Source organism: Tyto alba, unplaced genomic scaffold, assembly GCF_018691265.1.
Source record: "Tyto alba isolate M040663 unplaced genomic scaffold, T.alba_DEE_v4.0 Super-Scaffold_44, whole genome shotgun sequence".
Lineage (NCBI taxonomy): Eukaryota > Metazoa > Chordata > Aves > Strigiformes > Tytonidae > Tyto > Tyto alba.
Window position 1 is genome coordinate 11259881 of NW_024881320.1, and position 24925 is coordinate 11284805.

Here is a 24925-nt window from a genome sequence, read left to right on the forward strand (position 1 = left end):
GAGAGGCTAGGAAGTAAAATTTTTCTCATGTCATTTCTTAATGCTCAGTTTCTTTTTGCTGCTGCTGTTGTCTCACTATAGAAGTGCCTCACTGGGAAACTATAGGGAACTATTTTTTTTGCTAACATCTGTGAAAAAATTCTGCGCTTTTGCTGCTACTTTTCTTGGTGGAAGGCTGTCCAAGTGCTTGCCTTCCTGCACTTTCTTTACTTCTTTTACATGAGCTTTCAATATAGGAAGGGTTTATCCAAAGCCTCCGTGAAGCTGAATGAACTCTATGAGGATTATGGTACTTACTAATTTAAATTTCAGCTTTATCTAGGTTTCATAACAAAGAACGTTTTTGCTAAGTATTTTAAAGAAGAGCAAATAAGATGGCAGATATTTATGGAAGTAATGGACTATTTTCTCACCATCTATGACATGTCATTTTGATATTAATAACCCTTAAATGTTTCATCCATCCACTTTGATAGTATAGTAGTCAAGACAAAAGTAGTACTGCACGCTCTTCAGTACCTCATCTTGTGTTTAAAAATCCAGAAGGAAGTCCCATCTTGACTAGATGAACCTGTAATTACAATGAAAGATAGGAAGAAGTCAAATAGGAGTTTTCATCTTATTTCAACAATATACACTTGTTCTGTAAGTAAAATCCTCATCAATGTAAGAAAAGATTAATTCTCTCTTGGTGTCTAGAGCCACTTCATAATAAAGCTACTGTATTTCAAATGCAGTGGTGGTAAACAGATGCTCAGCATGGTGAGGCTGATTGCAGAGGGGGAAGGAGAATTTCTGCAGTTTTGAAATAGTGCCACAACAAAGTAAAAACTAAAAAAAATAATCTCTTAATGCGAAACCACATAAAACACTAGTAAAGGATTGTCACTGCTTCTCAACTTCCTACTGTTCCAAATGAATGTTTGAGGAAGATAATCTTTATTATGCCTTACTGGTGGTATAGCAATAGACATAGATAAACATAAAATACTTCTGGTAAAGATTTCCAGACTTCCTCTAAGGAGTTTTTCTGGGTTTATTTCTCAGATGCAGTGTTACAAAGTTTTGTATTTTCCTGAAGGCAATCACCTGCAGGATGATGAAATACGGTCCTGTAAGTTTAGAGTAGTGTAGTTAGTGACATTGTCCTGACCTGGGTTTTGTGAGTAGCATCACTTACTGGTCAGAGGTTCTGGAATTATTGCCCCTACATTAAAACCAAAATCTCATAAAGCATGTGCCTTACTGTGGTGCTCATCTTAGCTTTCTGCTTACAGCTTTTGGGTGGTCTTCAATTTCTGGGTCCAGTAAAACATATGAAGGAGGGTAAAATCCCTTTTCTTACGGCCAAGTACGTTGCAGAGTACAGAATACCCAAGGGTGGGGTTTTTTTAATGCCTAGACTTTTATTTTAAAGATAGCTTTCTCCTCCTTGTACTTTCAGTCCCACACCCCCTTTTGAGAAAAGAAGGTCATTGAGAGGGGTTTTTTCCCTCCTTTCAAGGTCTCTGTTTCATTGAGTTGAAAAGAACCTGTTTATTTACAGAAGCCTTAGACAACTCTTCACCAGGGCACATCTGGAAGATTTCCCTTTGAAGCCATAAATATGAAAACCTTCTTTGATTGCCAGTCTTTGGTATAAGGCTGTACTTTTTGATTGCACATTAGAATTTTTAGTCATCATTTTACTGAGACAGAAACATGGTGTTAGTTTCAGCGTTATTCTTTCATGCAAATAAAATGTCACTCTCTTCATGAGGCAGGTTGATTCTTGGCAAAATCATCTTACCCGAACCACAAATTCCCCTGGAGGACCAACTCAAAATAAAACTAATTTATTTTCCTTGTCCTGGGTACAGCATCTTCATCTTGAGATAAATTAAAAATTAATTTGGTTCCATCTATGTATACCAATGAGGGTTGTTTTAGTCTCAACTGTTTCTTTCTACGTGCCTGATCATCTACAACTTACAAGATGGCCTTCCTCTTTTCAGTATTTGTCACTGCCTCCATTGCCTAGTTAAATGCGTGTTGGCCAACCACTGGGATTGTACCTGGTAGCCAGTTCCCAGTGGCATTTCTCAGACTTATACCGGGATATCATCCTCTCTGATGCCTTGGATGATGGGATGGAGTGAACCCTCAGTGAGATTGAGTTTGGAGGGTGTGATTAGTATGCTGGAGAGCAGGACTACCTACCATTCAAACGAACCTCGGTAGACTGGAGGATTGCATTGACAGGAACTACCTGAATGTTCAACAAAAAAAATTTCAGAGTCCTGCACCTGGGGCAGAATGACCCCTGTGAAACATAACTGGCAGGGGAACAGCTCTGCCAAAAACAATTTGGACCCCTGAGCTAGAGGTTTAATGCAGGTCAGTGGTGTGTTCTTATGGCAGTGAAGTCGCAGAGAGCTGGGTTGCTTCATCCTGGAGAGGAGACTTATGAAGAGAGGAGGTATGGAATTGCTATCTTCAGCAGAAAGGCAGGAACATGATGAGAGGCACCATTTAAAGTTGCAGCAAGAGAAAGTTGGATGAAGCGATAGGAAAAAAATGTTCACTGTGAAGTTGGTAAAGCAGTAGAACAGAGGCCCAGAGAGGTGGTGGAATCTCCATCCTTGGCACTATTTAGAACAGGGCTGGACACATGCCCCTCAGTAAGCTGATCTAACTTTGAAGTCAGCTCTGCTTTGAGCAAGAAGTTGGACTGGAGACCTCCAGAGGTCCCTTCCAGCAGGAATTGCTCCATGATGTACTTCTCTCACTAATCATTTTTCTTATGAGTACCGTCCAAATATTGCTGAGTTACTTTCCAAATGTCCTCTTTCTGTCTCTGGAAATAGCTGTGCATTTTTATAGAAATACAGTTTGAGTTGCAGTTATATTTTTAACAAATATGTACCTAACTAGTAGTACCTTCCTCTATTTCTGCTGAAAAAATTTTGGCTATAATACAAGCACAGAAATGTCAGGTTCTACATAATGTATTATGTAAGTTAATGAAGTGCATGGGTGTGAAGGGTTTTCCCTCTAAATCTCAGCTGAAACCATTTCCTCTAGTGATCTCACTTCTGGCTTAATGTTTTCTTCTGCAGTTTAATTTCCCTCAGGTTTCTGTGATCCCATTTGTACTTTTTGAGACCTTTAGTTCTGGAACTGATGCTTTAAACATCAGAAACTTGCTGCTCTCAGAGGTAGAATAGACCTTTTTTTATCCAATATGGTAAATATAGCTACTATATTTTATTTTTTGTGTGCACATAGAATCTGGCAGGTTTTAATCATATGCTTTTTGTAGATTGATTAATCAAGTTCAGGAACTTCAAAAATACATCCCACCAATTATTAAAAAAAAAAAAAAAAGTGATTGTGTGCTTTCCACCTTTGAATTTTAAATATGTGTTTTCTCCAGCTAGACTTCACTCTGTTTTCTCAGTGAAATTCTGCTGACTCTTCTAGTATTTTAATAAATCTTTGGTCATCTAGGACATTAGGGCCCAATTTGTTTTTACATTTGACAGCATGATTAAAATGAGTTTTTCTTCATGGTAGAGGAACAAGGCAGACAGTTAAACAGTTGAGGATTCCATTCAACTATATCTTTTGCAGTCCAATAAGTTTCCATTAAATGAAGACTGTGAAGAGCATGAAATAAATGCATTCTGTGGCCTCAGAGGCAAGAATACTTTATTTGATTGCTGATAAAAATTATAGAGAAGATACTTGTTTTATGGATACTTTTATTCCCTCCTTTGGTGAATTTATGTCACCTTTTACCTCAGTCTCTATAATCAATGACACTGTTCAATCCTTAGCGCTAACTTTGGAGGAGAGTGTTGCTTTTGGTGCCACTGTTACTTCTACAAAAGCAACAGATCTTCCACAGCATTCTTCCGAGTTGGACACCAGTGTTACTCAGTTCTGCAGTTACTGGGAATTTATGATTTGATGTTAGGCTGATTACTTATTCTGCAAGCAAAACATTTTTCTACTTTCTCTATTTCTTCTCACATCATTCACTAAGAATAACTTCTTTTAACGATTTGCAGATTCTCTTAAAGCACTGCAGATCTGTTTGTTCAGGTCAAGGGTTTGTCAACATATTTTTAAATGAAATAAATCTGTTCACAGGAGTTTGTAATTCATGCTTATTAACAGAGTTGAGGAAAATATGTTGTGATGGATTTGTTAAATAAAGCATTATAAATATGAATAAATGTTCAAGTGCTAGTTTGTTAAATAGACCATAAAGAACAAAAAAAGGATCTGTAAAGGATAAAAATTTCTTTATAATAGTGATTGATTTTTTTATTCACTTGAGAGAGTGTTTTCTGTCTACAAAAAGTTGTACTGCTTGCAGTTGTCACTGAAGCAGGTAGCATATGCAGAATTACTGGCATGTATTTTCTCACTGTCTCTGCCTGCCCTTTTTTGTTTTACGTAGTCCACAGGAGAAGCACCCACAACCCCAAAGCATACAAAGGACAACAGAGAGACCTTCTTCCCAGTAACACCAGCCACACTGCATCCTACCCCAGTGAATCCAGACACTGTGACTCCTGAAAATCTCCTGAGACTGAATGATCTGCATTCCAAATCCAAACCAGCCTCTTCCTCTTCATCCTCCTCGTCCTCAGCATCTTCAGTACCTCCATCCCAGGAGTCACACAGGGACACTGAGCATCTCCGGAGTCAACATGCAGAGACTGCTCCCAGCATGAGTGATCTCGCACGTGGTAAGTCTCAAGGAGACAACGTATTGGCCCTTTAATCATTTTGCCAAGGCCATGGGGTGAGTCTGTGCCTGAGTTCCTATTCTGTCCCATTTTATGATCACTAGCCCACATTTAAAAGGCTGCGCAAACAGAGGTTTTGTCTTGGTCCTGAATTGAGCACATCTACATAATTAATGCATATTTTAATTACTAGGCTAGATTAAAAGAGTGACCACTGTCTGTAACTTGCATGTGAAATCATGAAAAAGCAGCCTAAAAATAGCCATAGGTTTTAAATAGAAAATTTCAATCTATAGTAGCATAAAAAAAACAACCTTTTGTTTTATTCTCTTCAAAGAGGTAAGGATCTAGTTCTTTAAAATACCTTAAATCTTTTAAAAAGTTAGAAGTGATTGTAATTGAAAAAAACTGGTGGAAAGCTACATCTAAGTGCCTGATTAACATAATTAGATGCATGGCTATCACTGCCCAGTATATGTGTGTGGAGATTTATAATACTGAAAATTCCAAGCTTCTACATGGCTCATAAAGTTAGCGTATCATCACTATTACTTTTCACATTTGAGAAAAGAAGCATCTGACAGGGCTGGAATGTTGGGAATATATTATTTATAGCCCTAGTATGGTTATGTGCAAGGTTAGAGTACAAAGAAGAATCAAAGATGCAAACCAAATATTATTTATTCTATAGCATGATCGTGTGATTTCTTTTGGACTGTGTTACGTACTTGGTCCTGTGCAATTTGTCTAGATGATGAAAGAATTAAATGAGAATACTGTCTTTTTCTTTACTGCTGTCATGGCAGTCTTGCTTGTTAGCAGTAGGCAAAATCACTGTGCAAGGCAGTACTGATCCACTTTGGGGAATGAAGTAAGATTGGTCCCAATTTCAGACTTGCCTTGGGTGCCCAGAAGAGATGGTTGTGCTTATTTGTGGGACACTGCGCATGATAAGGTGGCAGAGCACCTGCCATAGCATGTACTTTCTTGCAACCTTAGCAGGAACACTGTCTGAAAAAGCATCTGCTGCTGCTTGTGCTCACTCCATCTGTTCACAAGCTTGGGCCCTAACACTACTCACCAAATACCGTAGACAAATTCATAGGAACCCAGATAAAGTTATGAATGAACCGTATACGTAGCAGGTATTGTGGAAAGTGACAGAGGAGCATACAGTGGAAATAGTGCCCAGGTTTGTGAGACTTAATGATGCATAATATTAATTAATAATGAATAGACTCTGATCTAGTCTGGATGTTTTGCTAATTTAGTGTTGTGAATTTCTGAATTTTTTATCAGTGTACTTCTGGTATTTTATTTCTTTCCATTTGTAATCAGCCTTGGCATCTGAATGCACATAATATTCTGAATTCATGAGCAACGAAGAGCAAATTAGGGAGAAATCAGTTTTCCCAATTTGCTGATCTCTAAGTACAGGACAAAATTGAACTTTCACTTCCAATATTAGCGGTTGCATTATAATCATCTAATATTCCTTTTTCAGAAATGCAGGGAGAGAGTGTCTTGAGAGGGGAAGAAAGGAAAGGGGAGTGATAAGGAAGGAGTGGCTTAGTCAGTGTGTAAACCACATTTGTTATTGTCCTTATGAAGCTAAAGAATGGGGTTGCATGGTGTCATATCTTGGCAAGCTTGTTCAACAGGGAATAATTTGGGTTTGTGCCTAGATAACAGAGGAGAAAAAAAATGAATCCTCTGTGAAGTTGTTGTACACACACTAAGGAGACTGGTAGGAATGACAATGCAGATAAGAACTCACATATTCTTTTGGTTTTCAAACAAAACTCACAAACTTTGCTGACGTGCTTTCCTCTCCGCAATTTCCCAAGCCACATTGCAGTGATTGGAAGGTTTATTTCAATCTTTTGACTTCCTAGGCTTTGTTAGGGTTGTAGAGTTACATACTGTTCGTTCTTCTTTCATGCTTTCTCTACATCATCCTGGTTGAGGGAGATGGAAGGGTTGGCTGCCAGAATTACACCCCTGAAACTGTGTCTGAAGATCAAGAGACTCTCTATACAGAGCTATCATTCTAGTGCTGAATGCATGCGTTGTATCTGGCTTTCTGGCTCTCAGACCTACCTGACAGGTCATTTCTCTAGCTGAGACACACACCAATTACTGTTGTGTCCTTTCTTTTTCTTTTCTTTTTAATTCTCCTACCTCTGCATCCACCTCCTCTAGGAAGAATTTCTTATAATTCTGTTAGAACCCTTTTTCATCTGCCTTCCATTAGCTCTGTTTCTGTAGAAACTCCTCCCATTTTCAGAGTAATCTGTTTTCATCTTTTTTGGCTCATGTCACCTCCTCCTGTATCTCTTTGGTCATGTGAAAGTATTCCACATCAGAGATTATTAGCTGCTATCATCTTCTGTGACTTCACCCAGAAAAAGGAAAGGCTTTCCAAGCAATATTGATGCTGTGCCACTCATTTCTTAGGTAAATATTTTCGTGAGATTTTGTCTAGTACATGACTAACTGGTACAGAATACAGAGTAATGAAGTCCAGCAGCAAAGTGATTGTAGTGGTAGTTGCAGCACAAGAGCTTCCTACAGTAAGGCATAAGTGTACATGGCATTATTAGCCTTTGTGGCTCAGCCTACATTTTCTCTGGGGAAACAGGACAATTAAAATAAATCCAGTCCAGCCTGTCACACTGTTCCAGTATTATACTGTTCTAAATTGCTGAAAAATCTCGACACTTTCTTCTTCTTCGCTGATTGTATTTTAAGACTGATTCTTGTGAGGAATGAACAGGAAAACATTCACTTCTGAGTTTTGATACCAAGAGAAGGTTTTTATACTTGGAATTTTTTAAAGTTATGTGTTTTGCTTAAAGCCAGCTCTTTACCAAATGGAAATATAAAATCAGAGTAGAAGAGTAACTCTTCCCCCCCATTACATTTTGTCCATTTAAGGCCTAAGCATTTCAATATAAAAATAAGGTCATGATAAAATTCAGAGCTGAGGAAGATAATCCTTTCTGTATTGTGCAGGGAGGTTGCACTCCATAAGCCACATGAATATCCTGCTATAATTTCAGATGTTTGTTATCTAGGCACAACATCTGATACATGACCTTAGGTCGATACTGAGTTCTCAGATGACTGAGGCAATTTATGTGACGGAGAGGGAAATACTGTTAAGAGTGTCAACTCTATAATTTTACATTGACAGACTCTGTCTTCATATTAAACAGTGCATGGCACAGGGGTTCACTTTGGTTCCTCAGTTTCTAGATATCCAGACATCAGTGGACACCCACAATCCCTATTTCTATCAGAGTGAAATAATGGAGATTGTAGGTTGTCATCTCTAGTTGAGTTTAGCCACATGCTGATCTCAGTGTCTTCTGAGTTTGCTTGTCATAAATTTCTAAGGACAAAACATGTATTTTAAGAGCCCATGCCTGAAGTATTTAGCCCTGTTGGCCATGCCCTATTTTAACTATGGATTTCAATTAAAACTTTCATGTACTTTTTAAACAACTGGAAGTAGTAACATTCAACCCACTTAATTGCAATCAACGTCTTATGTTGTTTTTTCTGCTGAATTCAAAATCGTCCTTTACAGCCCAGAGTTGTTCTCAACAGATGGCTTAAAGTTGAAACACAGAAAAGGTTAGAGTGAGTGGCCTAGGATCTATGGCTTCATGTGAGCTGCCTTTATATTGCAGTTGCCTGGCATGAGGGTTCTCTCTTAAATGCACATGTTCTTCTACTCTGTTTTCTTGTGTCACTTGTATGCAACTTACTTTGATTACTTTCTCCTTCATTTCCCATATTGACTTATCGTGGTTTTTGGCAGCTATGTTCCTTGGTTCCCAAGGCTGAAATTCCTCCAAGACTTTAACAACTCTTCTTTAAATACTTGTAACCACTTTCGTACCATCCTAGTGTAGAAGCTACTATCCACCTGTTAATGACTGAAAGTCACTAATAGAAATCAACCAGACTGCCTTGAGCTAGCTCTGCATTTGCTCTGTCTGATCTGTTGCTGCTTCAGCCTTCTTGGCATTCGTATTCTCCCTTTCCCTTGTCTGATCCTTGCTTTTCATGAAGCTTTTTATTTTTCACAATGGGTGCACTCTGAAAACAACTTCACTGCTGAATGTCAGCAGGGGTTTTCCTGTTTGTGAATGACTTTTTAATTCCTTTTTGCTTACTGTTCAGACAGTACAAGTCACTCCTGTCTTTTCCTCTTCCCTTTGGAAGTATGCTGACTTGCTTTGCTATCGCAACAGATTCATTCCAGAAGAGTTTCTCAGCACACTTAATGTCTATTTCTGATCTTTACCCTCCATATTTCTTAAGTTTTATTTATTTGGTCCAACAGTGTGCAGAAAATACTTTGAAATTAAACTGTCATTGTTTTTATGTACCCATGTTAGATCAGTAAGAACAAATAGGGCAGGAGTGGCGGCTTCCCACTTGTGGCCGGTGAGGTGATGGTACGTAGCCAGGGGTTTAGTGCAGTCTGGGCACATTTGTGGTCCAAGAGGCTCTCAGCCCTGTGCATCCTTAGATCCCCCTGAAAATCCCAGGGAGTCACTGGCCTATGAATATCATACATTAAGGGAACATATTTTCTGGAGACCTTTCAAAGAAGAGTGGTAATGATGCTATATTGTTACAATATGTTTCAGTTTCACTAGTTTTAGATTACTGTCAGCAGCATAAAATTTACATATATTCCTGCACAAATGAAGACTAAAGAGAGATCTAGTTGTAAGCCTACTGCACAGGTATTACGTTACTAACAAAGTTCTTAGAAAATTGTGGGGTGTCATTATATTCTTTTAAGCGATTTTTCTAACAACTGCTTTTGTTCATTTGCATTGTGCTTAGCTGGCTGTCAGGGCAAAGAAGGATGAAATACTGACAGAGAAGGAAAGGTCCTACGACTTTCATTAGATAACTAGCACAGAAAATTCAGAAGCAGTAGACCGCAAATGAATGACTGTTACTATCCACAGGTGCTACTATGTGGTGCTCTCCAAATGATGTGTGCTTGCTGAGTCATACTAAAACACAAATATCAATTAGTTGTATTTTTATAATGCCATTTGAAAGTTCATGTAGTTGAATATCAAACTATTGCCTTTTTAATCAAGGCCCATACTTTTTGTTTTATTGAAGTTTTGTTTTGTTTTGTTTTAAAAAGAGAGAGAGAGAATGTTGGTATTGAACTTCCAGGCTTTTCTTTACCAACATGCATGCCAGCTTTCTGCACCTCTAAAACTTGGTAGCGGCAGAAAGTGGTTTTGGACATGGAAGCTCCACTATCTCTGCTGTTAGACTGGCCCCAGCGTGGCTGTTACAGGGACCTGGTAGCTTGGGAATTAGTATGGGCCAGGGACTATTTCCAGGAAGCACTTTCAGAGCAGCCACCTGTTTTAAGCTTTAATCGCATTAATGTTCTGTGACAGCTGACCTCAGCAGTAGGAAGCGCTTTGGGGTATGTCTCACATAATTGTACAGTAGACTCTCTGTTCAGGACCCTAGCGATAAATATAGCAGTATGCCATGCTATTACAGTGTGAACTTCTGTTCACCAGACTGCTTGAATTTCTTTCATTTAAGGGGGCAATAGAAGTGTTCTGCAGCTTTTCGCATCCAAAATTACTCTGATGCTTAATTTTTAACACATGGCTTTGTGTGTCAGCTTTGAATGTAATTTCCTGAATTTGGCATTTCAAGTAAAATACTTATTTCTACAGCTATGACTTGGTAGTGGTTTTTCAGAAATAAATTTCATGGCAGGCTATTTGGAATGAATTTAGAGAAAGAAAATGTGTAAGGAAGGCTACCAAGTACACCTACCACGTCCCATGATGAACTAAGTAGTCTCACTGCCTGCTGTGGTATAGTACTTCATGGCAGATACAGTTTGAGGGCTGATGCCCCTGTTATTTCCCTGTTATTTCTGTAGGTCAGCATCCTTAACTAAACTGTGTTCAGCTGAACCAACCTGTGTTCCAGTGCAGTCTTTCCGTTGACTTAGTAGCACAGTGTATGAGGAAACTCTGAACTCCTCCAAATTCAAGCTTTCCATGGCCTTTGCAACTGCTGTATGGGGAAAAAAGCTGTATTAATTCCCAGGACATGGGAGGGCGAGGCAGATGGAATACAGAAAATTAATTGTTTTCACATTAGCACTGTTCTTTGGAAATGTGGTAAGATACTTACTCCACTGTGTCAGGGAGAAAAGAATCAGACCCATTTCCATCACCATGAAAAATATATCTACCTTGTATGGTAAATGAGTAACAATCAGTTCTGTGAACAATTGCATGTGCTGTGGGTGGCCATTAAAATACAAAGTAAGCCAATTGTTACTGGGACAAGTAAAATAAGTATTTGCTTGTAGGCACACAAAATTCAATCCTTAGTCTTCTGAAGTGATTGGAAGGCAAGGTAATACAGATTTGCTAAACCACAGTAGTGTATTTTCAGGCATTTTGTCTTGACACACAGAACTGCTGGGAAAGGTATTCTGCAGAGGGATGAAGGCAAACGATGCAAGTGCTTTATTTAAACACTTGAAGCTGTTGTCTGTTCATTTTTCCAAGCATTTGCTTTTGAAAAAATGTTAGTATTCTGTCCTGGAGTTGAAAGCTCAGCTCCTTCCTTTTTCATATAATGAAATGATGTTTTGTGCATGCACTGTAAGTTGCTTGTATCCTTTAACATATCTGTGCTATAATACTTCAAACTACTTCCATCAGAAACTGGAAAACACTTTTTTCAAGATGCTAGTCACATTTTCAGAGGTTGTCTTTCAGTTGTTGTGTAATAGGGTTAGTGCATGACTAAAGGGTTTTTTGAAATTACACATAAAATGTCTTGTAACAGTGTAATGTTAATGTCTCTTATACCTCACAGCATGATGAAATCAAATTATTAAGTGTACAGTGCAGTACAGAGGGACCAGAGCATCTCTTCACTGGTTACAGTACTACTGCTTTTAAACTTTCTTCACATCTGCAAATTGCCAAGTGAATATTTTTGACAGTGTTATTTTTCATTTTATACACATCAGAATAGCAAAGTAAATTGTCTCAGTATAAAAATGGTTGCTGGAGTTGTATGATCTATATGTTTATAGTGTGTGGATATATGTATATATTCTATGTATAAAGAGAGACTGAGAGAGAATATTAACTGTGATGAAGTCATGAACCCAGGCGCCCGCTATAGGCATCTGCAAACACTGGTTACCCTGGCAACAAGTGGAAAGAGGTTGGAGAGGAAAGCTGGAGTAGGTTGTTGCATTGAATTGTTTTCAGCTTGTTTCTTCCTCACTAAAGCAGGGAGATGTTGAAAGGTATGATGTCCCTCTTTCTATGTGTATGCTATTTTATATTTATTTAGCCAGTTGTTGGGAAATGGAAGGCTAAAAAAAATACTGTAATTCAGCTCGATTGGAGATGAACTTTTCAATATAAATAATAATATGTATTGTGAATCTGTGGGTTTTTTTATGTGCTTAATTTTTGTGTGTTGTGTTGTAAGGTGAGAGTGCTAAATGGATCTCCAGAGTACAGTACCTGTCCCATCTTCAGCCTGGAGACAAGTAACTATTGCATATTGCGTCTTCAGAAGCTGATTTTATTTTAAACTGGGTTTGTAGAGCTAGTGTTTGAAAACCTGCCAGGACAGTACAAGTACTGGGTATTACCAAAAGATTTGTTAACTGATATTAAATCTGAGCTTCTGAACACCTCCAGAATGTGCAGTACTTGTATTCTTGTACTCTTGCACTTGTGCAGAATATTGTGGCTCATGAGTTAGTGGAGTCTTTTCCTCCCTGGGGAAAGTTTTTATTAGAAAAACTAGGACATTATGTTCAGGGCTATAAACAAGACAAATATCAAGATATTCTCTTCAGAAACTTGTTTTAGACAAATAATAGAAGATCCAACTGTGTGTTTCTTCTTGATTATCCTTCTTTCTTTTGCCCTTTTTCATCTGTAATGAAAGATTTAATAAATAACTGTGCACGTATAAATAGTATAAGTTATGATATATACACCTGAAACAACCAATTCTTGTAATTTTCAATAACTTCAAAAAATACTTTGTTCATTAACTTTATTTTTAACTTGGAAATAATGCTACTCAAGTGACTATTAAAAAAAAAAAAAAAAAATTGCACAGTCCTAAAAGAATAAAGGGTATGACCCAGTCAGGGGATAGAATTCAGTCACTGTGTATTTAACACCTCTGACAGCAAGGGATCGATTAACAGACAGTGGTTCTTGATTTCTCATGTACTGAAAGATGCAGCCTAATAGAATATTAACAAGTGTTGTTTCCAGAAGTGCAGTGATAGAAATACACACTTAGTGTGCCAGACTCCTGCCCTTTCATTTCCATTCACTTCTTCATTAAAAAGGGCTGACATACAATTTTATTAAAATTAAATCTAGTTTTACTACACTGTAAAACTGGATCTTCAGAACTTAACAAACACAAATATGACATGGAAGATGGAGATGCATATGAGTATGCTGATTGCTCATAAAAGAACATAGACTGATATCAGTCTTGTAGCATCTTCCTAGAAATAGGTTGCTCAAAAGAGGTTTTGTCAGTGGGGCATAATTTAGTTAAAATAAAGCACAGCAAATCAGCTTAAGCAGTGATATATCTTATAATTAAACAAAGATTATAATCAGGATAAGAGGTAGAGTTTTGTCATTAAACAATAATGCAAATCAGAGCTCTTACTCTGAATGGTGAACTAATAAGTTCCTAATATAATTTAGCTGCTGAGTACATACAAAACTGTTCTCAGATAGCAGTATAGTTGAGACTGTAGGATTTGTAGTTTATTTGTATGTAGTATTGTATCTGCTAAAATAATTACTGTTTTGTATTCTTGGTTAGTAAGTGGATAAGAAAGATTCTATTAGTACTTACCCTAGATACTTAAGACTGATTCTGGAGTGTTGGAATAAGTTAAAAAGTAGTTGACTTCTTAGCTGTTTTGTAGGGTAATCTTCTGAAATCATCATTTTCATCTTGCTTTTCTTCAAATGTGGATGTAATGTTTCTTCCCATCTTTTCATCAAGTGTCTTGTAGCCATTTCAGTGTGGGAGTCTTCTGGATTTAGACTACAGTTTATCGTCAGACGCTAGCAGTGTAATGGGATATGTGTATATTGGCTTCAGGCCACATTAGGGCTGATCCTTCTTCATACAGTCTCTTGCACTTTGTCAGAATGTGGTTAAATCGTACATAAAGGGCAGGCAAAAACACAACATGATCCTTCAGCTATCCTCTGCTTCTTAAATAGGGAAACAATGAATTACGATTTTCCTAGTCAAGATTCCTATTGTTAAGTACTTCATTCTGTGGTGTTTTTAAGCTGATTTGGTCTATTAATACGATACATGTAGAGATGCAGCTATCATTTTCTGACTTTCAATGCTGTATTTTGAAGTACCCATAGAGAAATGTGCAAGAGAGTGCTGAGAATGAGAACTGCATTCTCCTGCATTAGACCTTTCCATTTTGCGCTTGATAGTGAGTGGAACATCACAGAACAGAAGCTGTCTGTGATTTGTGCTGTAGTGTGTGACCTTTCCTTTTCGGGAACTATTGGAGAATTCTCTACAAGAAAACTCATTTATCCTAAGGCTTATATTGGCTATCAGCTATAAGTTTAGATAATGGGTTCTTTTCTTCACCAATGAAAATTAGTGGATGAAAGAACTTACAGCCTGCTTTGGTAAGCCTTTTTTTGTACAAATTATTCAAGAAACCTAGCAAATCTAGTTCATTAAAAAAGTTGCATCTTTCAAACTGCATTGATCTGACTTTTACCAAGCTGTTAAGCTGTAATGTTGTCTTAAGCATTTTCTGCAAGGGGAACTCTCATACAGAAGAATATTACCATGGTAAATTCCAAGTTTTTATCTACATTGATGAAGATGGAGAAGTGTTATCAACACTTGAGGGGGTGGGAGTATTTTTCCAATGAAGAAAAGTTGAAATATATATTCCTTTTTAAGACATCACACTGTCAAAATCTTACATTAACTTAGAGCATGGACACATAAAGAATTTTAGAGCAAGTTAGACTGTGAATATACATTGCATCTGCTGGTCTGTAATATCTGCCTGTGCATACCTTAGCCTGTGTAAGTATAAGGTGATTCAAATTAGACTAGACAGCCCTTTGTTTTTGAAGGATGTCTTCATTTTTATCAGGGAATAAGAGCTTGTTTATGTGTCTGTAGCCTTGAAAGGTTTGATGCTTTTTCAGTCTGCCCTTCCCAGAAAGGGCACCAGTAGCTCTCAGTAGTTCAGTGGAAATTACTCCTGTTATGTACAATATGCAGCTCAGCGTGTAAGAAAACTGCTTTAACACTGCATTAATTTAAAAGTAGATACAGCTGGTATGTAATAAAGAGAATGTACACACACATACATAGATTCTGAGTTATAATCATCCAAAGTTCTGGAATAGCAGAAGGTGGGAATTTGACTAATGTATTTTTAGAGGTACATCAGTGAAAAGTGGGCATTTAGTATAACTTGGTACTAGTTTCATAAAAAACAGATTTGGCCCTGTTAATGAATGTTCACAGTAATTAATCTTACTGATCAGTAAGATGCACCTTAGTGTAGCATGTACCTGTGGTTGCAGATCAGAGAGGGACCCATCGATCACAGCTAGTTCATCATTAAGGGTGATGGATTTTACTTTGCCTGTGTGGCAGGTGCTTCAACTCCCACCTCTCCAAAGGAGAATGGTCAGTTCTATGTGTTTTTCTTGCAGATGTGCAGAGATAATAAAATGTCATACACAAGAATTTTTTCTTTCGCTTTTTAAATGACATTTACGTTTTTTTTTTAAGAATTTGAATTGATGGCACCAAGTATGAAAAAGTTGGTATTGCAATTTTAGCTTGACAATATTTAATTTCACTTAGTCATGTTACAGTTTAGAAATAGAGCAAGGGTTAAAAAAATTTCTACCAGCTGGTTAGACAGCAAAAGGACTGAGGCTTATGAGAGAGATCAGGATGTCTCTTAATCTGTGAATTATATTTCATTATTAAAGAGGAAGAAGAGCTTGAAGTGCCTTTGGAGGGGCTTGGATTTCAGCAACAGGAGTCACGGCTTTGTCAGCAGATGAAAATGGCTACTGTTGCACCATCGCCAGAGCCTGTTTGCTGGCAAGTGGAATCGGTGACCAGCACAAATTCAGGACATGTTTGTACCCAAGGTAGGAGCTTCTCTGCTTCAAAGAATTCTGAATATGTGTGGCTAGCTGTCGATCAGTCTGTAGGGATTGATTGATTGCTTGATTGGTTAATTGGATAGTTGTGATTCATATTCCTCAGTTTCTCTGCCTGCTTTCCAGTCAAGTATTCCAGAGTTTAGAGACATTCCTGGCAATCTCCCAGTTTCCTGGGAAAAGTGCCTTGTCGTCCCTTAATGGTTATTCTTTTTGGTGCATGACTCACATGCTAAATATCACAGCAGCAAAGCCAAATAAAAAACCTCCCAGAACCAGGCTATCATGTTATGTAGTTGTGCATCTTTTAAAGTAGAATTTTTCTTTTAATTGAAATCTTACATGGGGCAATATGACAACACTTTGGACTACACTGCTGGAATATTTAGCAGAAGGAAACAATTTTTCACAAAACCTGACTCACTCAGGCTGAGTAAACATAAAAAGCACCATTAACGGCAGTTAATGCTTTCTCTCCCTCCTCTGCCCCCTTCCCAAAAGAAGTAGGAGTTGGTGTGTTAATTGAAAAAATGTAAAACTTGGTATTTCAGGTGGGCATAATAATCTAGATATTCATGTTTGAGGTATCTCATTTTTTCTTATTTGTGAGAGGCAGATTATCCTGTGTCTGATTACTGCAACATTTCTGGTCCTCTACTCTGAAATGATTGGCTGCCCATGGAGATAGGTCACTGACCTTAATGAAAAGCCATGCTTCATCTGTTGTGGCAGTGCTTACATTCTTGTGTACAGTTGAGAACATACAGTTCAATTTTACATCCCTTAGTAGTTAGTTTTACTGCTGGTTGTTTTTCAGAATAGCATCAGGAAGCTGGCATTTTATTTTGCTGTGTTTAAGTGGCCATGTCAGTTCAAGAAATCTTCAAGAGATGGATTTGACGAGACTGAATCTGAAAAAAATGTATAAGAACACTTGTCATTATTAACAGTCTGAGATAGACTGTGGTGTTTTCATTCATAAAAATTTTTAAAAAGTAGTTTTGACTCCATGTCAAGCAGCATTATTAGTAAGAAATCAGTAAATCTCTTTTAACAAATTCTCAGGTTTTAGTGTGAAAGCATTGTCTTCTACTGGTTATTATTGTGTATATATTATTTTGTAATCTGATATTGCCTAGGGAGGGGCTGGATCCCTCTTTAGTTCATGAGATGAGCCCTGTCTGAGCAAGTTTGCACTGTAAAGACCACAGGCTGAGACACTTGGGAAGTATGCGGAAATTATGCTAACTAGTGTGGGAGACAGTGGCATGAGCACATCAAGGAGGTTTTTATGGCAGGATTTGAAGAGAGTAGTGAGGAAATTTTGACAAGTGTTACCATATATTTTTCTTAAATTGTTGAGGAGTTGCTATCTCAATAATTAAAGAGGCAACACTGTTGTGGAGGAAATTAAGACCCATAAGTAAAGCTAAGTAGCTTTATTTGTTGCATTACAGAATGGAAACACAGTTAGAGAATGCAAAGATAAGATGATTGCATCTGAAACAACAGGTGGGAAAACAACATTTGTAGTAGCTGCCTAACTAGGTGTTAGATGTAGGTGGGTCAGTGCTATACTACCAGTTGTCATGCTTGGTCAGATTGAGTTTCTGCTGTCTCATAAGATTTTTTTTTTTTTTTTTTTTTTAATTATTACTGGTTTCCAGTTGTTACAGAATCTTGAGGCAATTTCTTTTTTTTTCTTAGCCTTAATTAAAGCAAGGCTTGAAGAAAGGCCTTTTGAGCCAGCCATATGTCTAACAATGAACTGTTCCCTCTTCTTTGACATCTGAAATCCTAGATAGCTTCCTAACATGTTTCTTCTTACTATTTTCTGTTTAGCCTCCAGTTCCAAGCCTGAACTCAGCTCCAGTTCACAGACTTTGGGAAGTCAGCAGAACAAGACAGATGGCACCCGAGTAAAAACTCGCATTCTGCCCAACATGCCAAAGCTTTTCATACCTTCATCTGTCACCAAATTTCCACCTGAGATCACTGTCACTCCACCCACTCCCACCCTCCTTTCTCCAAAGGGCAGCATTTCAGAAGAGACCAAGCAAAAATTAAAGGTAATAAAAGGGAAACAGTAATTTTTTAGATTATTGTTTCTATCTTAATTGTCCCCTCAATAAAATACTTGTATGAAAGGAGCAACAGTTCCTGTCCCCAGTTCATAACTATAGTTAGTATAAGTAGTAGAAGATGATGCTATCTGTTATCAGCAGGAGTCAGTTTTTAAGGACTGGTGAAATGTTGGCCATGGGTGAAATCATAGCTATCCTAGTCCTCGTCCCTTTTCTGAGGGAATTGGAAAGAATTACAAAAATGGGCGAGGGAGCTAGTGCAGCCATTGCAATTTTTAGGTTACTGGAAGCTACCAGAATATCAACGTTGCGGAAGCCTACTGGTAAATGTTATGTTGTTTCACATTAGGATGCCATATCTTTTATAGGAGTAAGAGAGCTAGTGAATGTGAAGGAATAGCAACCAGTTGGCTTTTATCCCTGTGACCATGGGTTTATCCTGACTATTTAGCAATATATTCTCTCTCTCTCTTTTTGGGATCAGTCTGCTATTTTGTCTGCTCAGTCTGCAGCGAATGTAAAGAAGGAGAGCCTTTGTCAGCCAGCTTTGGAAATCTTAGAGACCTCAAGCCAGGAGTCCTCACTGGAAAGTGATACTGATGAAGATGATGACTACATGGACATATGAATGAATTCTGGCCATCATCAACACCAACCATATAACCATTCTTCGTGTTGCCAGCATCTCTGGCAGTTGAAACATCTTCGTTGGCATTGCTCTCCATTTAATTGGCATCATTGTGTTCTTCACTTTCATTACCTTTGTTATCACCACTACCACTTGTATTGCCTTCAAAATCTTCGCCATTCTCCCCATCATGGTGCTTGATGGAAAGAATGATTGTTTACCAGGCCGTTAATTAATTTGGACCACGCTGTCAACTCTTAACTTCGGTAAACACAAGGATGTTTTGAGCTGCAATTCATATCTCTCTACTGTTCCTGCTTCTTCAAACTAGCGCCTTGGGAGTCACTCCAGTAGCTCTTTTCTATAGCATTTTCTTCCTTTTAGTTGTCTTTTTGCATTTTCCCTACAAGTTAAGTTTTTCTCCCAGTAATTCAGCAACCTAATGTCTGTCTAGCCATGCCACAATTAGTTCAACAGCTCCTTTTAAGGTGGAGTAGGAAACATTTGCTGAGCTAGCAGAGGTTTTAATTGCATCAAGAAAGTCTGGCATTGTTGTGGGGCAAGAAGGGTGAGCTGAGAGTCTTTCAGCTCCTTGGCACTGCTGGGTGCTTTGTTGGAATCTGACTTGGTGACAACACGCAAAGAACCAGCTTTTCCAGGCAGACAGGGAGCTTTGGCCTCCTGTTGCTGCTCATTTCACACCAATGTATGAGGTCCAGCAAAAACTGTCTACCTGAATGTTGGCTTAAAGGAACTGATTTTTCCAGAATTGTCTTACGGTCCTTCCTCTTCTAATGCCTTGGACAAGCATTTTGAATTGGGGGCTAGATGATATTTTTATGATGGTATTGAAAACACTTCAAAGATTTCAATACCATTTCAGTAATGTCTGTTTTTTACAGAATGACACGAAAAGGTGTTTTTTTATCTATCTGCAGAGGGACTGCTCACAGTTATTTATATGAGAAAATAATGGTAACAAAGATCCTTTCTTTTTTCTACTGAATGTTGACTTTGTAAAATAATGAATGCAAACCATGCAAAAAAATACATCACACACTCTATATATACACACACGTGCGCCCACACACATATATATATGTGTATGTACATATATATATATGTATGTATATGAAAAAAGAAAATGCATACAGCTTGCAATGTTGGATTTCTTTGTGTTTGGGGGAGCTCGTTTTCTGTAAAATGTAGAGCTTTGTATAAACTTTTGGGTTTTTTTCTAATAAAGTTGAAATGTACTGTTGTCTCTGTTCATCTGAGAGGGCAAGGTACTGTGGTTCTGGAAAAAGTCTTATTCCTCCTTTCCTTTTATTTCTGGGATAAGAAAGTAGTGGAGGAAGTGGGATGGGGGGAAACCTCTTCCTTTTCTGAAGACTGCTAGAGCTCTTCAGATGGGCTTGGTCTTGTATGACACAGAACCTGGGTCAGCCAGTGTTGCCAAGATTGCCTGCACCAGGTTTACTTCCCCGTTGAGACATGAGATGAATTCTTTTTCACCTGTCTTTGATTGCTGGTGAACAGCATAAGGTGGAAGAAACACATAGTGAACAAGATCACATAGAATATTTGGCTGTACAAATTAGCATTTAATCCACTGTTACAGGGATAGCTCTCATTCAATATAAGAATGGTAGATGCACCGTGGATAAAAAGAAACAGCATCAAACTTTGTATTGCAAGTTTATTCTCATATTCTGGATTGTTTGTTTTGAATAAAATGTAATTTATAAGCAAGTGAGCATGTTCATCTTGGGTGTATTAGAAAATGTTCATGTAACTTGTTCACTTAGTACAGGTGATGGGTGAGCTGGATGTAACTAATGTGGAAGAGATCAGGTAACTGAATGGTAAAAGCAAATGAGTATTTACAATAGTAATATGTTTTCAGTGTATGCTCTTTAATTTGTTGAAAGTTAATATAAATGCAGTGTACAGCATACTGTATAGTCATTGGCTGGTAATAGGCTAAGGTACTTTTAGATAATCAGGCATGATCTTTATTTTTTTTAAAAGGTAATGCAGGAAAAAAGAGAACACAACTTGGAGGATGTAGTTCTGTATAGGGCTCTCGCCTAAATACAGTAGACTACATGGGCTTTTTGGCTAATGTGTATACTTAAATTTATGTCTAACATTTACATTCTTAGGTCCACGATTCTAGCATGGGTCTGATACATGAAGACTGAACATTTGATTTTCTTAATTAAATCTTGTCACTGAAAATGGTTGTTTTCCTTTATTAAGGATTCTTTGGCATTAGGCATTTTGCTCCTCCCCCCCTTCTCAGCTTGCTAAAATGCTCAGTCTTGAGCTTTCTTTTGGCTTCTAGTCCTGCTTTTTGAGAAGGATTTAATTTTTTGCTGGTTAAGGAAAGCTAAAACATTAAGTGAAACTGTTCCTCTCAGCAAAGAGAGCTGAACTTTGCTGATCTGATCTAAACTCATTTTAATCTTCAAACTACGCAACTGTGCAACTTGTTTTAACATATTCAAAATTACTACCTGTTTTTCCTTTTTTTTTTTTCCTTTTTTTTTTTCTTCTTTCTTTTTAAGATCTATGATCTTTTATTCCCATTATGCTCTTATGTAGTTCAAGGACTTTTTCTCAAGCTCAAGAAGTTACTGAGCCTGAACTACACAGGCCACCTCCTTCAAACCCTCCCCTTTGCTAATGACTGAATAGTGCGTTCCTTAGCTGTGGGCCATCTTCCATGATGGGTATTATTGCTGAGGTATTCTAAAGGAGTCATTCGTCTTCTGTATGTGTGAAATATCTCTTGAAGTACAGTTTATGTACTTCAGTTCAAGGAGCCGTATTCTGGAGTGAACCCTAAAGGTACTTGGAGCAAGAATTTAAAATCCCTACAGAAATACTCACTCAATATGGCATATTCTGAAGCCTGGCAATATAATTTTGTGGAATTCTCAAGAAAATAAAAATTATTATGGTAAAACTGTAGATAGGTTTGAATTTACTTGAAGTACTTTCTTTGATTTCAATCTAATCCTAGTCATAATAACTTGAAATCCAAGTATAGGCAAGGTCCAGTTTACCAAGTTGCATATCAAACGTAAACACATCTGTTTTTTCCCTGTGAAGCTATAGGGACAGTAATGTCTGGTACCTGAAGTAAAGTTAAAGGTAAGGTCTGTGACCAAAATGGGGTGACGGGGAGGCTTTTACTCCTTTTTTTCTTTTTTTCATTTTTTTTTTTTTTTTTTTCCCTTGTCTTGCCAGTAGTTGATTAAAAAGCAAATACTTTTTGGCTACTGTTTTGGCCCCAGCCATACTGTTAAGACTTCCAGGAAGATAGCAAAAATGTTTTTGTTGCAAAGCAAATGGAAAAAAAAAATATTTTGAATCAGACGTTGAGAGTAATTTGTGGATAGTTGACATACTTACTGTGCTGTTATTGGGCATTGTTTTTACACACAGTAAGATAGCCTTCACTGATTACCATTGTTAACGTACAAAGTACTGGAATTTGGCTGTGTTTAATGCAATTTCATTTCCTGACACAAGGATTATATAATCTATGTATAGTTAAAACCGTTGAGAATTTATCTGTGTGAGGACTAGTGTTTTACTAAGAACTACTTTTGTTGGGCATAGCTGTCATTAGTGGCTTCTGTCCACTGAAAAATGCTGTTCTTCATAAAGCTAATGTTTCATTCCACAACCAAAATACTGAATCAAGGAAGATCCTGAGTATCTTCCTTAATTTTATCATGTACTAGGGTTTGTCAGTTGTTGTCTCTTGGTTGTTTTTTTTGGAATGAGATTTTCTCATGAATAATGAAATTAATGTCTTTTGCAGCCAAAATAAACACCATATGGTCAGGGAGAAAGGGACCAGGAAAACACGAGGAAGGCATGGCAGCTGAAGCTGATAGGAGACAAAATGGACTGAATGGAAATGGAGAGGCCAGGTGAGAGTAGACTAAGTTTTACCATCCAGAGTGGGACCACACCATTCTTAAATTCAATACTGTAGTTTTGGCAGTGATGTTATTTCTATGAAGGGGGAAAATCTGTGGTGTACGCAGCTTTTGTGTACAATGTTATACACTGAGCATAGCTTATTTCTGGTTTTGCAGATGCTTGTCATGTTTTTTTAAGGAAAAAGGTGTGAGGGTAAATGAGTTGAGGTGCTCAGAAGGAAAAGCAGCAGACATAAAATTTTGTGATCTCTCTGTCATGTAAAGCTGAGATAAAGAAGTTTTGTTCCTGTGGTTGAAGGTAATGGTAAAACTTCAGTATAGGTGTTGAGTGTTAATTGCCATCTTCCCCTTTCTTCTAGCTGATGACTCCAGTAATGCAAAGCGTTGAAGCATGAGTCAGGACTTGGGGAGTAACCTTGGTCAGGATTTGGGGAGTAACCTTGGGGTACTGTACCACTGGCTATGTGAGCCCAAGTTTTATGCCTCTGTGGGACTCAGCACTGTTGTTGCAGGGCACAGTACAACAGCTAGCATTGTGAAGGGCAACAGACCAGCAGCTGAGGTTTGTTGGCTTCTGGAGGATGACTTACCTTCACTCGAATGGCTCTTTCACATTAATACTTAGAGATTCCATGCAAATCTCACCAGAGGTTTAAATCTCTCTCCTTGGATAAACATTTTTGTTCCTGTTACTGTTTATCCAATGCATGTATGAGGATGACACCCCATCAGCAAGTGCTCGTTAGCCAACTCCAGAACCCCTGTCCCAACAGTCTCCAAAGCTGTCTTAGAGCTCACCAGCCTCTGTGCAGCTTTATTCATGTAACAGGGGTATCTTGCTGCCTGTGGATTTCTTTTGGCCGCAGCTGATCCTTAAAAAAAGAGTTGGGGCCATAGAGACTATGTATGGAACATGCATGTTTGTTTGATTTCCCCCCACAAGCCATCTCTACCAAGCGCATGAGCTGTTTGCCACTTCTTTAGAAGTTCAGTGCTTGCAGAGGCTCGGATACGGGCTCAGGTGGCAGCCTTGCAACGCTCTGATGCAACAGCCCAGTAGCTACAGATGTCAAGAGGCTTTGCAGTATATTATCTCAAAAAAATTTCTATCCTATGGATGAATTTATCCCTAATAAAATGTTATGTATGAATAAGAAGACGACCTGTGGTGGGTCTGGCTGGAGTGCAATCTCAAGGCTGTGAGTGCATCTCTATATAGCCACGTGCCCAGAGTTCATCCTGTGTCATTTGGGAGCTACACTGTCTGCTCTGGTAGCGCTAGAGGGGGCCCTAGGACAGAGAAGGAAAAGAAAAAAACAACCCTCACCCCACCCCAAACCTTAAAATGGATGACCAGGGTCTATCTTTAAACTTCTGAAAGACTAAATTACATTGCTTTTTTTGACCACACTTACTTCTAAGGGCCTTCTGTTCCTGTACCATGTCCTTTTCATAATATATAGTCTGATTCAAAGCAGAGGGAATGAGAATCCTCATAGTCTGTTTATAGGATTCTGTCCCATGTTCCTGGCCATAGCAAATAAAAAAACAAAACAAAACAAAAAAAACCCCACACCTCACTTTGTAACCATTAATATTGTAACTTAACAGGAAAACAGATCCACTATATACTTGCTTTTGACATGAAATCTGTTTGTCTCATAACTGTTTTTCCTTTTTTTTTTTTTTAAATTCCCCTATAAAAAGCCTACTGGATGTTTGCCATTTTCTTAATGTGCAGCATATGATAATGGGGGAGAGAAAGAGTATCTTTTGACAGTTAATCTTGTGTAGAAGGACTCACATAATGCTTTCAGCTTAGTCAGTGTAAATTATGATTAATTCACGCCTAGTTCATTGCCGTGGCATGGGGTTTGTATTGGTGTAACTGAGCCCAAAAGTAGGCAATAAACATGCAACTTCTAGATCTGTAAAATGTTTTGAGATAATTTTGTTAAAGTAAAATTCTAATAAGAGACAAAAATTTGTATGAAAACGATAGAAAAAATATGTAGCTTTCAAGTTTGGAAAAAATCTTATATAACAGTCTCTGTTATCTAAAGAAGCCAGGAGGTAAGATCAAGTACTGTACTCATCTTGCAGAAATGCACATGAAATGGGATAGTGAGATGGAGCTGAGGCCACGAACTGACTGCAGAATCAGAAAAATAAAGTCACTTCTACCAAGGGGAAAAGTAAAATCACACTTCTGCCTACATTTAAGATTTATCTGCACAATTAAATG

The 24925-nt window shown here is 38.0% G+C and overlaps 1 protein-coding gene across 8 annotated transcripts in view; it reads left to right on the plus strand.

The window, feature by feature from the left end:
* Positions 1–20473, plus strand: part of CABIN1 (calcineurin binding protein 1) — a 118344-nt gene extending 97871 nt beyond the window's left edge. For all 8 annotated transcript variants that reach the window (XM_042805219.1, XM_042805218.1, XM_042805224.1 and 5 more), the window contains 4 exons: positions 4448–4739; positions 15833–15997; positions 17852–18078; positions 18578–20473. In XM_042805219.1, coding sequence (XP_042661153.1) covers positions 4448–4739; positions 15833–15997; positions 17852–18078; positions 18578–18721 — 828 coding nt within the window. In that variant the 3' untranslated portion in view covers positions 18722–20473. The remainder of the gene's footprint in view (positions 1–4447; positions 4740–15832; positions 15998–17851; positions 18079–18577) is intronic.
* The last annotated feature ends 4452 nt before the right edge of the window (positions 20474–24925 follow it).